The sequence below is a fragment of the Typopeltis vanoorti genome, chromosome 13 (genome assembly GCF_054136105.1).
Source record: "Typopeltis vanoorti isolate ZY-2024b chromosome 13, IOZ_Tvanoo_1.0, whole genome shotgun sequence".
Classification (NCBI taxonomy): Eukaryota; Metazoa; Arthropoda; class Arachnida; order Uropygi; family Thelyphonidae; genus Typopeltis; species Typopeltis vanoorti.
Window position 1 is genome coordinate 57,015,600 of NC_143561.1, and position 17,842 is coordinate 57,033,441.

A 17,842-nucleotide genomic window follows, 5' to 3' on the forward strand; every position below is an offset into this window, starting at 1 on the left:
ATAACTTTACAATTCGAAAGCCTGAACAGAAACACCTTCATGGAATTTCTAATTGTGAGTGGCATCAAACAAACTAAACAAAAACATTGTTCATACTGTACTATTCTCTCTCTCTCTCTCTCCTTATCAGCTATTATCATATCGCTAAAGTCATATGACTTTAGCGATAAACTAAAATATAACATTTAGTTTCAACAAGAGTGTAGACTGAAGCAACCCACTTACGTGACGTCAGAGCTGAACATGATGCAAACATTGCTATTAAGTAAGTTATCGTGCAATCGCATCGCTTAGAAAATAGTTACGGGACCAGAGGTTACGTAACATTGCCATAATCGGTTTATTGCTGTTACTAGTGCCAGTCACCGAGTCTAAAGAGAACTAACTGTAAATCTGACATGGCGGATAGAAGAGAAAGGCAGTATCACCGAATACTAGTACGTATATTGTGATTTCCGTAAAGAGGTAAGCATCAAACTAGCAAGAATGAACAATATTTAAAAACTTTAAATTTTCAATTTTAATTCTGATGAAACAAATTTCCCTAATACAGATTTCGTTACTATGACAACAATTATTCACAACAATGGAATTTCGATTTACTTCAGAACTGTCGTTTCATTGTTCAATATTTTGATGGAATATTGAAGATACGGTCTAATTAACATACATATATATATTAATTAACAAAACGTTACACGCATTTTAATAAGTTGCTTATGAAAATACTTTCAGTAGTGAATTTCTCGAAAAATATTTGAGAAATTAACTTTTCGTAGTTATTAAGTAAATTTTGTTATACTGGATCAGTTCATAATTCACTAACATTTCATAAATTAAAATTGACCTATTTATTATTAGATTTAAAAACACTGAACATTCATTTCTGTTTTTGTGTGTGTAATCTGGCTAGATAAGTTTCTTAAAAGTTTCAAAATGACAACAATAATAATGATTAACAATAAATGAATGATCGGCGTTTTGAATCTGATAATAAATAGTAATTGCAAAATGAAATAATAAATTCATATTTGTGGGTAATATTTTCCTGGGTGTTTTTTTCGTGATATTATTACTAAAGATCCGCGTATATAGTCAAAGACAGTAGCTAGCAAACTGCAGATTATTAATCTCCTGACAAAGACATGATTTATAAATATATACACGAAAAATCGTGTATTCATTACATTATTTTTGAGGAAATGTGATGTATGGAGTTATCTATATTTTATGCATGTAAGATTGTAAATGGTGTACAGACAACAGTCTATACATTATTTTATATAGTGGAGATATAGAGATATAAAAGAGAAGTAAGATTTTTTTAATTTGATATAAAATATAAGATATATTGATATAAGATATTTTTTACATCTTAATGGCAAAAATAGTTAATATAATAGTGAAATGTATATTTATTCTATTTTTTTTCCTCTTCGGTTTTAGTTTGGAAAAGCTTTTGCGATTATGTTCGATGCGCTATGTGTCATTTTAAGAATAAGATTCACAAGTATTCTTAACAGACTCACAATTACTCTCAACAAGAACAAAGTTTTAGAATAAATTCAAAACTCAAGTTTTCCTAAAGATCTAGTTGAAACTTTGGAACAGCGGGTTCAAAATTCATTCCATTTCAACATTTGAACTGTATCATGGGTTTTAATGGGGGCTATTTGAAGGGAATGTTATGCTCCTATTCAAATCCATATTTTGTGTTTCTGAACCTACTGAACAAACACTTGTACTAAACCTATCGAAAGAGTGTTTGTTATTTTCATTAAACTATAAAGAATCATGCCATTACTATTGAATTAATATGCGAAGTTTACGAAAAAGCCCTGGAAAGGAGAGGTACTATTTGTGTCAAACGTTGATTTGTTTAATAGAAGCACGTAATAGGATAAAACAATTCACGTTAAAAATATTTTTTCCCACTATATTTCTATTTAGGGAAATATATTTTTCAAGCACACTGTACATTTATTTGTAGTGTTTCTTCCATGATTTTCCAAATCAACACATTCCACACGTTTTGTGTTTTATGGAGTTGCATCGAAATAGCTAAAAGATTTCTAACATTTTTTTTTCAATTAACGTTTAGAATAAGTATTTATTCGCTGCCGACAGAAATCACCTTTGTTGGAACAGCACTGTACCTTTTTTAAAGGAAGTAAAAAAAAAAAAAAAAAACTATATGTTAAAATAATAGGAATTTATTTTTCTTCGTTTGTGTGATACAATTTTTCGGTTAAAAAGCATAGCACTGACTCTGTAAAAGTCGTTTTATTTTTATGCGTAACGTGTTACAGGACTTATGAAACATTCAACTATTAGTCCTTATAAGGACTGGCTTAAAAGGGCGAAGCAAGAATGCTTTTTATCTTCCCCGTTATCTGTAGAGGACAGTGTTAGGATAAGATGTTATTGAGCTACGAGCCTCAGTTAGAACTTAATTGGCTACAGCATTGCCATCCGTTACCCTCCCAGGGTACCCATTTTAGTCGCCTCGTATGACATGCATGAGCTACATTGGACTATTCTTATCCCGGGAGCAACACGGGTACTTTCCTTCTCGACTGTTAGCCTTATAGTCCTTATAAGGACTGGCTTAAAGGGGCGAAGCAAGAATGCTTTTCATATTCCCCGTTATCTGTAGAGGACAGTGTAGGGACAAGGTGTTATTGAGCTATTAAAGCTCTGATCATGGCAGGAGGGTAACAGCAATAGCCGAGCCTTGGTTAGAACTTCATTGGCTACAGCATTGCCATCCATTATCCTCCAAGGGTATTAATTACCGCATCTCACGGTCGACCTCCTCGACTGTTAGCTTAGGTTCTTAAAAGAACTGGGCGATGGACTGAGTCCTTGACTCTTTATCCCGTCATCTGAATGAAGAAAATCTGTGTGGATGGGGTGTTGTTGAGCTAAAAAGCTCTAGTCATGGCTGGGTAACAGCAATAGTCGAGCCTCAGTTAAAACTTCATTGGCTACAGCATTGCCATTTGTTACCCTGGAAGTCCGAAAAAGGACTTTATTTTTCTTCCATGTCTCGACTGTTAATATCCATGTAATTATATAGATTAATATATTATTTAAATTAAGGGGATTATTAAATCCCGCATTGTTTTAAAACCAAATAAGAAACTGAAAGATTGGAATCAGAGAGTTTCATGCGGCTGTTATGTCGCCTTTTAGAGGGAAAAAAAAACATCTTAAATACCAGAACATGTATTATCATTCATTTTTAACATAGCCTTTAAAAAAATATTTCGCTGAAATATTTGAGATTAATATAAACATAAATGTTTATATTAATCACACACACACACACACACACACACACACACACACACACACACACACACACACACACACACACACACACACACACACACACACACACACACAAAAAGCGAGCGAGATAAAAAGAGATTGCAAAACGTACAACATCGATGCTGTGTGAGCTGAGCTAAGGAAGAACGTATTGATTCTTGATAAACAATCAAGGATCCTCTTTTCTTTCATCATATTAAGTATATACTGTATATTTACATACTGCAGCTTTACAAAGAAAGAAAAATACATGGGTAATAATTAAAATGCAAGTGAAAAATCCTTTTTTTTTTCATTTTTGAACCATGTGAAAAAATGTGCATTACTTACTGTTAATCTTTTATTTTAAAAGATTAAGATAAATTAAGTCAGATATTATGCCCTTTGGTTTATGTTTATCGTGGATATTAGTAATTAGTAAAGATCCGCTTATATAGTCAAAGAACAGTAGTCGCTAGCAAACTGCAGATTATTAATCTCCTGACACAGACAAAAGATACTTTACATTTACGAATAGCACATAAACTCACGAAAGGAATCTTTATGATTTCTACACAATAAATTTTCAATCACAATAATCTTCAGTTCTCATAAGCAGAGCTGCGATAATACAGTTTTTAGCTTTTTATCATCTAAGAAATAAACCAGCTTTTAATCTGAGACACTACGGCTAAAAAAATAAAGAAAGAAATGAATGATAAAGATGAAATGAAAAGGAAGTCTATTCCGGAAATAGGTAACCTAATATAATTGAAATATATTGTCCAATATATTGAAAAACATGTACACATTTAACTCTTACACCTACTAGGACATTCCTATGTAATATTACTACCCATTGTAACATTAAGTAGGTTAAACGGTCGAGTATTCGATCGAGATAATAATGTTTGAACCAGGAAATAGACTGACATAAATTTTCATCTAAAAACGTGAGATAAACTTTGAATCAAGATTTCACTAATGTATCTCATAGTTTTAACAAACTCATCTATGTCTAGTTAAAGGCAAATGAAACAAATATTTTTAGGTATACAGACAATTAATTACACCAATGAAGTCGGTTATTATCTGCCATTTCTTTATATATATATATATATATATATATATAAGAATTTCTATAATGAATTGACTCAAACCATTTCTTCTATAATTACAACGCTTACAGAAACTAAAATATCACGTGTTTCACATTGTATTTTATCCAAAATTATAAATATCGAAACTTTAAAAGAATTCTGTTCAGTTTTCGTTTCTATATTTAGGACTAAAGTCACGCATCTCCACAAACTAGATCGAAAAGTTTTTCTAGATTCTTCCATTTTCCCAAGGGAATGACAAATGCGCGAAATCTTGCATCATAGCTACAAGTTCTTGTTCGCTTTCCAATAGGTATAAAAATGTTTCTCTCTCTCTCACAGCATGACTTTCCGGTCCCTGTATCCATGCCAAATCGCTAGGAATCGACACCTTTAATAGAAACAGTTTGATGTTGGGAGTTCAACTCCTGGATCACGTCTACTTTTCTCTACGAACTGGTTGGCTGGCTTAGCAAGTTACTCTTCTCTGTTTACAGGCATCATCTTCTGGTATCTTCCTTCACTTGATGTTAAGAAAGGAAAGAAAAGTAAGAGACTCCACGTGAAAACTTCGATTTTTTTTTTTTTTTTTTTTTTTTTTTTGAAAGCTTTAAGTTGCCCGTTTGAATTTTCTGTCATAAAACTGGAGTAAAGAGTAATGAGCTCTACACAAACAGAGATGAAGGAGAATGACAGGTGTGTTATAGGTCTTCCCTCGTAACATGTAGCGCAAGAATTCAAAATGAGAGGAAGCAATAAATTATATTTATCGTGTTTTTATAGCCCCTTGGTGCTACCTGTAAATATAAGGATAAATTACTTCAGTGCTGTGTGTGTGTGTGTGTGTGTGTGTGTGTGTGTGTGTGTGTGTGTGTGTGTGTGTGTGTGTGTGTGTGTGTGTGTGTGTGTGTGTGTTTAACAGCTTCATACATACACATACTGGAATTTTGTCGTTAATCTTGTTGTCACCTATTAGTTTGTAAAAAAGTTGCGAAGTGCACTGTTAACATCTTTCATCAGGTCTTTAAAGTAGTTATTAATGACACACTTTATGTTGCTGTAAACTTCAAAATCATTTGGCACAACTTGACATTTTTAGAGATACTTTAATAATGTTATGTGTCAACACCACATCACAGCAATCTTTGCGTTCGGGGAGCGTAAAAAGATATACTGTCAATGCTGTGAAATAATGCTACAAAGAAAGAGGGGGGGGGTGATACGTAATATTTCTAAATTCTATGGAAAGCATTGAGCTGAATCAGGGCTCCACCTACTGGTGGGTTTGTTTCTGACAAGCTGAACAGTATTTGCGATTAAATATAACCCGCAGTTCTGTCGTCCTGAATTGGAGAAATGAGGAATAATATCCTATTATAGAAATGGATTGTTCTAACTTCAACGTTGTTTTAGTCAACAATTTGAATAAATAGTAGCAGGATTTTAATAGTTATTTTATTACCTAACTTAATCAAACTTAATTAGTTACTAAAATTATGTACTTAAAGCCTATATACAGGTAAAACGCCTTTTGATTTTCACAAATTCATGAAATAATTCTCTGGATAAATAAAATTTAAAATATGTGGATATTTTTATTTTTTTTATTTTGCTTCTACTCGTTTTATGTTTCATTTTAAACAGATCCGCAAATTTAAAAAAATAATGATAATATACAGCTGCTTACTGATCCATCTATTCGCAATCCCGCACCTACCACCTTCAAATCTCTCAATTAAGATCAGACAATGCTTTGTGTGTGTTATTTAATAAAAAGTTAATTTAGATCGAGTATGTATTTCATTTATATCGTTCGATTTTTTTTTGTACCTAAACTTTAAGTTACATTACAAATATACGTGCAATACGTATTTAAATAAAAATCCAGTTTGCAGAAAATAATACAAGAAAAATATAAAAAAATCGTAATTAATGAAAAAAATGCGTCTAACACCACAGCTTATTTAAAATTGTAATGCATTTAATTTGCAAAATGTAAAAAATATAAAATAAATCTCGTGTGGTTGCCGGGGATTCATTTTAAATTCATTTTATGCCGGGATAAGAATAGCACCAATGTAGCTAATGCATGTCGTACGAGGCGACTAAAATGGGTACCCAGGGAGGGTAATGGATGGCAATGCTGTAGCCAATAAAGTTCTAACTGAGGCTCGGCTATTGTTGTTACCTTGCCATTACCTCTTGCCATGATCAGAGCTTTATAGCTCAATAACACCTTATCTTTACACTGTCCTCTACAGACAACAGGGAATATGAAATGCAATCTTGCTTCGCCCCTTTAAGCCAGTCCTTATAAGGACTATAAGGATAAATATAAAATATCTTAAAATATTTTATAATATCTTAAAATATTTGATTTGACAGAACTGTAATTTAAAAAATCATTTTTACCATCACTGTTTTTTATTATTTAACTTAATATTTATACTAAATACTTTTCATGGGAAAAAAAACACGTTAATTACATTCTTATCAGTAGCCATAGATGTATACACACACACATGTTTACCATTATAAGTTTATAAGGCGTACATTATAGATACTATACTGTAACATTAAGAAATACGTGGAACTGCCAGGAAAATATAAACGGCAGCCATACTATCTATATAACGTAAAATGCATTCTATCTGTACATATTTCATTAAAAGCTGTTAAAATGCCGAATGCAGTTGTTACATTAATACGAATAGGCAGGAAATTATGTGGGTTTGCAATTTTTACATTGCATACTTTTTATAGTTTTTTTGCAAAATAAAAACATGTTTGGTCGCTAGTCGTGTTACTTAATCTCTTGAAATTATAATATGGGTCCAAAACCAACATTTCTTTTACTTTTCATTAAAAATAGTATATAATTTATCTCATAGATAGAAGAGAACAGCGAACATCCAAATTATTCTCAATTAAAACTAATTGCCTTATCCTTATAAGGACTGGCTTAAAGGGGCAAAGCAAGAATGCTTTTCATCTTCCCCGTTATCTGTAGAGGACAGTGTAGGGATAAGGTGTTATTGAGCTATTAAAGCTCTGATCATGGCAGGAGGGTAACAGCAATAGCCGAGCCTTAGTTAGAACTTCATTGGCTACAGCATTGCCATCCATTACCCTCCAAGGGTGTTGGATTGAATGAATCAATCACCGCATCTCACGGTCGACTGATTCATATATCATATAAAACTAATTGCAAGATTTCGTTCATATTTTATTATAATATTATCAAATAATTTGATAGGTGCTTAATATTAGTTTGAAGTATTAACTAATAATTAATAAAAGATAATTATAAAAATTTTTTTTTGATTATGATTTAAAATAACTATAATTATATGATTATAATTAAAAAATTCTAATTGTATTTTATAATTAAAAATCTGTAAAGAAAATACCACTGCATTTTGTAGAATAATTATGAAGCAATTTAAATGACATTTTGAATAATGTTTGTATCTTTTTTCTCTTTCTCTCTATTAACAGTTAATTACACTTACTAGCAGCACAATTTAATTCTAATTAGTCCTTTAACATTATCACATAAAATAATTGGTTTTATTTTAAAAATATAACTAATAAAATACGACACACTCATTAAGGTAATTACACTGATAATTTGTTTTTTAATGGGGGAAAGATAAATTTCATTATCATAATTATATATTCTGATTAAAAATGGACGCATGAAACATAATCAACTTTATCAGATTCATAATTCGTTTATACAGCCGATGTTCATCTTCATTCTCATTGTTTTACATGTAAATTAGCGATAACATTTGCTCTCAAAAATCGTATTATGGAATGCCCTGCGTAAGTGGAAAAGGCGGGGGAGACAAAAGAAGTTTAATTAGCAGAAAGCGAGAGAGAAAGATAGATTTCTTCCCATAGCATACACACTTAGAAGTTTTCTAAACAGCAAACTTATCTTTCACCATCCCTCAAAAGAAAATAAACTACATAAAGAACCTCTTACCAATTCTGCTTTTTTCGTTTTCATACAAAGGAATCATTGTAACAGCTGTTACTATTTCTTTCACATACAGCAGAGACCCCTGGTGAGTTAAATGTGGAACTACCCTTAAATATTTTGACAGTGTCGACATCTTGTTAACAAGAAGGAAACAGGAAGTCTTCTGTAAGAGTAAAAAAAAAAAAATTAAAAAGAAAAAAAAAATAACGGAGCGTGTCTGGGAGTTAAGCCAAACAAGGCATATATCATAGGCACTTCGTTGCAAGAATTCAGCGTCAACACTCAACTAAATAGGGGGCGTTGCTAAAACTGGAGCAGAAGACAAAAACAAGAGATGAGGATTAGCCAACCAGAATTCATTGTGCCGGCTGACATGTATGCACCCTTCTTGTTTACTTGAGAAATGGTCTGGGATGTCAAGGAGGCATCTGACGTTAACCCAAACAACATTTCATCCTCCTTCTGAATTAGCGAAAAGCGTTGTAAAACCAGATGTTGCAAAATTCTCCCGTAAGAAATCTGTGTTAAAAAACGTCACACAACATCATAGTTCAGAATGCCTAACAGCTGCATTACGCATCAACAATTAGATATAATTTTGCTAGGCAGGAGTACAAAGGGTGTTTATTTGCTTTTTAAATCAACTTGGGTTTATTTAAGCTCTCTTTCTCCTGTCAGCACATTCAGAAATAGTAACAAGTATATTTTTTATTAAAAAATATTGCTATAAGCAATACTGCACTATTTTTTTCTGGCCATTTTTATTTATTAACTTCTTTTACATTTCCAGTTCATTTACGATTGTGGGATTTACAGGATAACAGTTAATGAAATTAACTGATTTATATATGAATAAAATATAACGAGATATAAAAATTACTGAAATAATTGATTGATTTAGATCGCAACCAAAAATAAAATTAATTTCGACACAACTTTTTATGAAAAAACACACTAATACTTTATTGTATTTTCAATTCGATTATTCCTATTTTAATTTTAAAAGATTTGCTAATAATCTCGCCAGTTTCGTTTGCTGGTCAGTCGCTAGATTTTACAGGTTTTTTTTTATTTTTATTTATTTATTTTTTTATCGTCTGCTCTTTGCTTCTGCTATTCACTGAAAAATAAATAAAGAAAGAAAAAGGTTGACTGATGCAAACTAGTAATATTAAACCTTTCAAAAATTTTCCAAAATCACACTTCTGTAGTTTTTTTTTTTTTTTTTTTTTTTTTTTTTTTTACAAAATAACAAACAATTCCCTATAAATAATCAACTTATAAGACGATATAAAAATATAATATCGTACATTAACCTGCAAGACGAGCTGCTAGTATTCCCTCAGGGAATACTGGCAACACTTCTTTAATTTCTTTGTATGCATCATATTCAATTTCATCTCAAACTAAAACTTTCTCTCAAATCAAGGGCATACAATTTTTTTTTATATTGTTATTATTGTTATCATTTTTAATTGTATTCTCAGCCAGCGAATACTCAATTGTCTAAAATCTTCGACATAATACTGACAATTTTACGAAAAGACTTTTTAATAGCATAAACAACTATCACAGGTAAATAAAATATTGAAATTAAAATAGCTTGTCTGGAATGAAGACGATATATAAAATTGTCTGCACATCATGCAGTCTTCTACTCCTGAAACTTAGACCTACACTAAGATTTTCTTTCAACCGCAAAAGAGACATACCAGCCGATGAACACACAAAAATGGATAAAGAACCTCGAATTCATAACGTCAGTTGCTTGAAGTTAATTCCAGATAATCATATTAGTTACTTTATGCAGAAATTACATGAATAAATTTCACGCAAAGATAGTAGTTTGAAACCTCGATATCGATCTTTATAGACAATCTGCCGTGTGTGTGTGTGTGTGTGTCTTGTTAATTTATATATCATACGTATTGTGTATCTATCAGACAGTTAAATAAAGTTAAGACAGTAAAACGTAAGCGATTGTAATTGTTCTTTTTGATTATAAAACATAAATGCACAGCATTCGCAAGACAAAAGAGGTTAACGCACATAAAGCTAAACATACACTGGCCTCATAGCCCCAGTTGCTTCGGCTGTAATTCCAAATAAACAAATAGTAATTTAGTTAGAAAGACTACGTTCGAATCTCCTTTCAAGTGAAGGTTAGTGTTAGGGGGTGTCATGTAGTTGTTGCACGGTTTTATAGGAAATTTCTTATCCCAAAATCTGCCTAGAGCTTACACAAAAATGATGAATACAGTAGTCTTATGGAGACAGGATTGATTGAAACCTAATTGAGGCTGTCATAGCATCAGTTAGATTTCCATGACTTAAATGGCTTCGCCATGATAGAGATTTGAATAGAGATATGATGAGTTGAGATATAATTTCAATTTTTGCTTAATTCTTCACATTATAAATAAATAATCTTCCGTTAAAGGAGGGATTTTTCCCTCTGGAAATTACAATAACTTCAAGAAACGCTTCTTATCATAAGAAGCGTTTCTTGAAGTTATTGTAATTTCAGATGTAATTTCTGTATGTCAGATGGCATACAAAAAATTCTGGTCTTCCGATCTTCAGACTGGCCTAACAAATAATGTTGGTTTTCTGTAGATACGTCAGATATTTTTAAACCGAATTCCTTGCCATTTTTGATTCATTATAAAAAAAAAATCACATAGACACTACCGATATATTAAAAATTAGAAAATGATATAAAGATTAGTACTTAACTTTGGGGAACCAAGATTATCTGCTCATACAGCTGAACATATTACATGAATTCAGTGATGTCTTAGATAGAAATACTGTATTTCAATCACTCTGCTTGAAAACTTTAAAATTTCGAGAAGTAAATCAATTTGAAGTTAAACTGCAGACACTGCACAAAGTATTCCTCCTATTCATAACATCCTCGTTATTATTATTATTATTATTATTAGAATTCTTTAACAGCTACTCGGGCTCTAAAATCTGCAGGCTTTCAAAAGTTAATAAAAAATAAAAAGTTCGTTCATTATATAGGAAAAACAGCTTGAAAATACATAGTTAAGATCGAAATTGTAAATTAGATCATATCTGTAACATGATCGAATGTTTATGAAAGTCTTTAATGGTAAATGATTTTCATTACACAATGTGAGGCATCACCCAGCCTATTGGAGCCCTGAAGAGCCTTGAAACAGTTCCATGTTCTATTCTCTATAGAATAGGCACTTGCAAAACATTGCAAAATGGCCTTTATTGCACCATGGATATCAAATACGGCACGCAAGCTGAGGTCTCCCATTTGTGATGGTAGGAAAACTGCCATTCGCGATATTTTAGCATAAATAAAAGGTCAGAACACTTATTTAACAAATCACTGAGGTTCTTGGAAACCCATTGCACTATTTCATTTAACTTACCAGAAGCACCTTAAAGCGGATCATATTATGAATTTACTGAGACATTTTGCTATGCACTAAAACTCGTGATGTATTGTTATTTCCCTCCTGAAATAATGTTTATTAAAGTTTAAAGTAATATATCTAGTGAATCGTATCTGAATTGTAACCCCCCCCCCTTTAATCCATCAATGAAATGATTAAATAAGGTATTATAGCGGATATTATTTAGTTGTTGTGTTTCAATCGGTGTTTCCTTTTAAATGAAAAGCTAACTAAAGATTCTCGGCATCAATGATGCCTACCCAGGGCATCACTGATACTGAGTTAATGAGACTCTTTCTAGATTAGTTAAATTCTGATCACCTTCGACTTCTAGATGCGAAGTTGACGAACTTTTACCATTTTTTACTCCACCAAAGAAAGGCTGTAATCATATAATACATAAGTATTATATGATTACAGGGAATAGAACGACTCTTTTAAAAGAAATGCGCTTCATTATAAGAAGAGAATCAGCAAAACATACACATATTCTCTCTTCCTCCATGTGTATGTGCGCGTGCGCCAAAATTTTAATATAAAGTTTATTTATTATTGCTGTTTAGTTCCTGATTATAAGACGCCCACTAACATAATTAATCAAATAAACGAAGTAATTTTAATATAAATAAGCTTCAAGAATACAAGAATAACGTAAAGAATATTAAAAAAAAAAGCGATGGGTGAAAATGGATAGATGAGTGTTAAAGTAGCTTCTTGGAGACGTTTTAAATATTTCCAATTTAAAAATGCCTTCGAGGACTACACGTAGGGGACTGGCAATTTCATTATGACAAAATGGTTGTGGCACTTTGGGAGAACATCAATACACACGAACCACGTGAACATCAGTGAAGTACTATAGAACTTTTTTTCTTTCTTTTTTTCTCATAACATTCTTGCTAAACACAATTCATAAAACAGAAATATACCCAAGCAAAGTTTGGACACCCCCCGAAGGGGGAAATTTTCTTCCTGAAAAAGTCCTGCGTAATATTTCAAAACTAGATCAAAGTTTGTCTTCCAACAGTCATAAACAGAAAATCGAATTTTTTGCTTAGGAAGCGTCATGCAATAAAAGGAACAAGCGTGAAACCACTGACTTACAAAAGCTAAAAATGGTCACGTGGCCAAAAAACAGCTTTATTTGAATCCGATAGGAGTAGGTCCGCCTCTAGCCATGATATGAATAGCAACCAGGAAAGCAATTGAGATAGCATGCATGTGAAACAACGACTTTTGGCTTCCATTTTAACACTCATCTAATGCATGATAAAAGAAGTTGATGCACTGCGTATGAAGTGTGTCGCACGGTGTTCCAAGAAGTGCCTCACACTTCTGGTTTCTTATCGAAAGCAATGAATATTGAAACTCTATGAAAAAGAATACTTTCTTCATTATTGATAAACAAGATAACAAAACAGAAAATAGCATAATAAAAAAAAAAAATTTACCAAAGTAATTTTAGAATTTAGCTATTTTCAAATTATTTTCAACAAATAAAATAGAAATGCAAGGTGTGTGTAATAATTTGTTGAAAATAATTTGAAAATAGCTAAATTCTAAAATTACTTTACATATTTTTAATTTTTCAATAAGGAATATTACAAAATTATAAAAATAAGTGAAATTAAAAATAGTAAATCTCGTATTTTAGTGATAAAATATTTCCAGAAAAATCACAATAGCTAACATGTCTTAAACACTAATTTAAGACTCGGGCTAGGAATTTTTAAACAGATGGGCTTTTTCAGTTGAAAGTGAGCTAGCCAGTCTCATACGGAGCTAGCATGGTTACAAATCTAAGAAACTTCGGTTTTTAACTTCCACAAAACAAGCAAACCTGCCAGAGAGCGTAATTCATTAACACACGCACACGTTTGTCATATGTTTAGATTATTATTATTATTATTATTATTATTATTAAGAGAGACCTCCAGGGAGTTAGAGACTCATCGAGGAGGACCACATACTACACACTCCAGCTATCACACTTATTCTTGAATTCATTCACTCACAACATCCAATGCTAATTCATTCCAATCACGCACCACCATCTGAGAGAAAAATCTAGCTCTCACACCGTTCTTGGCGGTCTTCATTCTCAGCTTCCAAGGATGTCCTCTCATCCTTTCCCACCCTCCATAAATTGAAAAATTCCATCAATTGAAATCCTGTATGACCCTTTCAGAAGTTTGTAAGTCTCAATCATATCACCCTTTTTTATCCTGTTTGTTTGCAAGTGTCTGCAGTCTACAAATTCTCAATCTGTCTTCATAATCAGCATTCCAATCCTGATATCATTTTTATCACTCTCCTTTGTACTCTCCACTGTTTCAGAATCACAACGCAAACCAGGAGACCAGACCTGCGCACAATAGTCCAAGTGAGGTCTTATCAAGGCCTTGTAAAGAAGCAAAATAACATCCTTATCTTTACGTGTGAACGTTCCTTTCAGCATTGTAATTATCTTTTGAGTTGTATTTGCAATCTTTGCCGCATGGCCCCAAACTTCAACTTCCTATCTATTAACACTCCAAGATCCCTACCCTCATCAGTTTCTTCTAGCCTAATTCCACCAATATAATATAATACGACATTGGATATCTAATCATACCGAAGTGAATGACTTTACATTTATTCACATTAAACTGACACCATTTTCCCATGACCACAATTCCAGCCTATTCAAATCATTCTGCAAAGATTGCATATCAGCAGCATTCCTGATTATGTGTCCTAAGATTTAAAACAGATTATGGTGTAATTATTTTGTTACGGAATATTAGGAATATAAAAATTATATAAGAAAATCACGCATCTTATCATTTTATCTAAAATTTTCATAAAAATATTACACGTTACAGCTACTATAGTAGTCGAATAAGCCTCGTTCAATTCAAGATGAATTCCGAGAGGCGTTGATTTTAATAACCAGTAACATTAAACATTAAATAAAATATTTAATTAAAATAATGTTAATTGCACATAATAAACAATAGATATATAATATGCAAAACATTCATAATAATTTTTTAAAATTAATAATAAGTGATATCATACTAATTAAAATTATATAACATTGAGATAATTATTAAAATGAAATTTAAAATAAATATTACAATATTGAATAATAAATGCAAAAATATACTCAGAATTGAACGGTATTCATCATTATGTTAGGAAGTCATTCTTGTTATAATTAATCGGGAATAATCCTCCTATTCCAAGGAGAGAATTTTTTTAAAAGAAAAAAGCGTTCCATTTTATTAATAGAAGTCGTTTCTTTTGCTACTTAAAACGGAGTTTTTCAAATATGGAATTCCAAAATATCAATTTCTTCACCTAACAAAACGGTCTCGATTGAAATATAACTACTATCAAACAAAATACAGTATTTAAATTTAAAAATACGCTATTCAAATTGAGAAAAAGAAAATACCAACTCACATTAAAAATTCTTTAAGAACAAGAAACTATTTAAAAAGTACTTCATTGAAATTGTTAACGTTGTAGCTAGGATATGACTAAATAAAACCTTCAAAGTTTTGCATCAATTTGATTTCTTAAGAGTATTTATTTTCAAAAAATAATATGGTATTGGAAAGAAATTTGAAGTTTAAGAATAATTAATAAAATAATTATTAAATAAATAATAATTCTAAGAATAATTTTAATACTAAAATAAAATTTATAAATATTAATGAAAAATAGCGCATTTTTCAATAAAAATGATATATATGTTATTTCTTTATGAATAATTATGATAGTTCCATATCATAATAAACTGCTTTTGAAATGTACGTTCAACATAGTTGGATAAAAAATCTTCGAATGAATTACTTTGTAAACAATCATCGAACATAAAACTGAAGGGAATTGGTATATGAAGAGTTTCAATCAATTATTTTAGATGATTTCTAATGTAGATATTAGTAAGTCCTGTATCAGAAGGAGTATCTCTCTTTTCTATTAAGACATTTCTCTTAATAAAAAAAGAAAAATACTATTAGAATGGGTAAAGGAATATGCAAATAAAAGAAAGAGGAATGGGCACACACACAATATATATATATATATATATATATATATACACTATTAGTAGCAGGAAAGATAATATCCAAATTTCTTCTTTGATGCTCCTGCTTTCTGCAGTAAGCAACTAAGTAAATGTAAGATGATTATAAACACTTAATTTAACGCCTGCTCTTTGGACTTCCAGTCATGTTTGTACTGGTAGACAAGATGCCCGATATAAATATTTGGAAGTAGTGGTAGTGTTTACTGCGATACTGATTTCAAATATGTTCAGCAGTCTTTAGAGCACTCTTCACACTTGCATTTGTATATACGAGTGCATTTTTATGAACATCGTCAGATTACAAAATAATCGTGAAAATAAACAGCTACGATTTCAGTATAATGTATGATATTGTACACGATTTTAAGTAATTAGATGGTGTTTATGATAAATGGTAGGCTATGGAAGAGGAAGGGAATATAAACAGGAAAAAAAAAAACACACGAAAGATTTGTTTAAATATTTAGGAAATACTGTAACTTCTTACGGATATTATGAATTACAGACTTACATGACCAAATCATCAACAAATACTCACCATACGAATTGACCTGTTGACATTTTCTGTACCGAAAGGATTCTTTCTTCACGAGAACCTAGCAGGATACAAGAAAGAAAGAAGGTAAGACTCTATTCTGGTCAGAAAAGAGCAACTGTATAGAATGCTCAATTATACCAACGACGTCCAAGCACTTTTCTTTGCATAAACACTCCTTGTTTAATTACTCTTCCACTCAGCGGCATTGGCTGAGACATGAAGTGGGGGAGGGGGGGAGGGAAGGTTGTCTAACTGCAGTCTCGTGGCTGTTGTATAGCGGTTGGTCAGCGCTCTGTGACGAATGGCAACTTTGGTATTGGAAGTACAGGACTTCCGTCGAGCAAGACAAGATTGCTCTACCTGATTCCACTGGGGGGGGGGGGTTGATGTTAGGCGGTGTAACAAAACATAATAATGCCTTCTACGGTGACAAGAGCAGAACACGGGACTGTAATTTAACGGCCTTGCTAGGTCTCCATACCCCCATCTTGCCTTGCTCGTTCTTAATGCTCCAGCGACTTATCTAAGGTCGCGCCTCTCCAGCCTGCTGCCTTTACGAGACACGAAATCCCTCGGTGTATCCACTGCTGAAATGTAAATCCTATTGGCAAAGTTAATAAAATTGTACAGCACTGTCACGCTCGTGCGTTGCCCTGACGGGGAAGATTTAGTGGGTACACATTCTAAGCAAGTGGATGTAGCGCACACACACAGAAACTATCCAATCCCCACCATAAGTAACACGTAAGAAGATAATCTTAGAGAACTTATAACCGAGATTCCTTTTTTTCTTTGTATACTGAACAAAGGGGGGGGGGGGGGCAGTTGTAATTGTGATTTTTTTTCCCTTGCTTCTTTTATGATCTTAGTTTCAAAAATAGAATTTATCAAGTTCGATAAAATTACAAGACAAGATTGTTCTACCTGATTCCACTGAGGGGGTGGGGAAGACCAAAGACTTGCTGAGACCAAAAAACGTAAATAATTAAATAAATGAACTACAGATTCATTAAATGAAAGCTAATCATTACAATGCATCCTTTATATCAATTATTCAAGGCTCATTTTCTGATCATCGTTAGCAGTAAACGAATGCCATTTATTATGAGTTAATTATAATAACAGTTTTTCACTTAGAAAGAGGTTTAGCGCTAGAAAGTTTTTCTTATTATATTCTCCTTCATTGATGAAAAGAAATTACGTCAAATAATTTTCCAGCTTTGAAGATAAAATATGTTTGTCATTTATAATACGATTCAACACCATTTCTTTTTTTAAATATAAATATTTTTAAATGATTTTGTTCGCAGTTGTTAGATGTATGTTTAAGTTTAATAGGTTTTAAAAGTGATCTCCAAGGCATGTTTTTTAGCTCGTTTTGATAGAGCTAAC

General features: G+C 31.9%; 1 protein-coding gene across 1 annotated transcript in view; it reads right to left on the reverse strand.

Annotated features, from left to right (window-relative positions):
• Window positions 1-17,842, reverse strand: part of LOC150100176 (uncharacterized) — a 142,513-nt gene that overhangs the window by 56,119 nt on the left and 68,552 nt on the right. Inside the window, exon 3 of the mRNA XM_090402424.1 lies at window positions 16,451-16,508. Coding sequence (XP_090258550.1) covers window positions 16,451-16,508 — 58 coding nt within the window. The remainder of the gene's footprint in view (window positions 1-16,450; window positions 16,509-17,842) is intronic.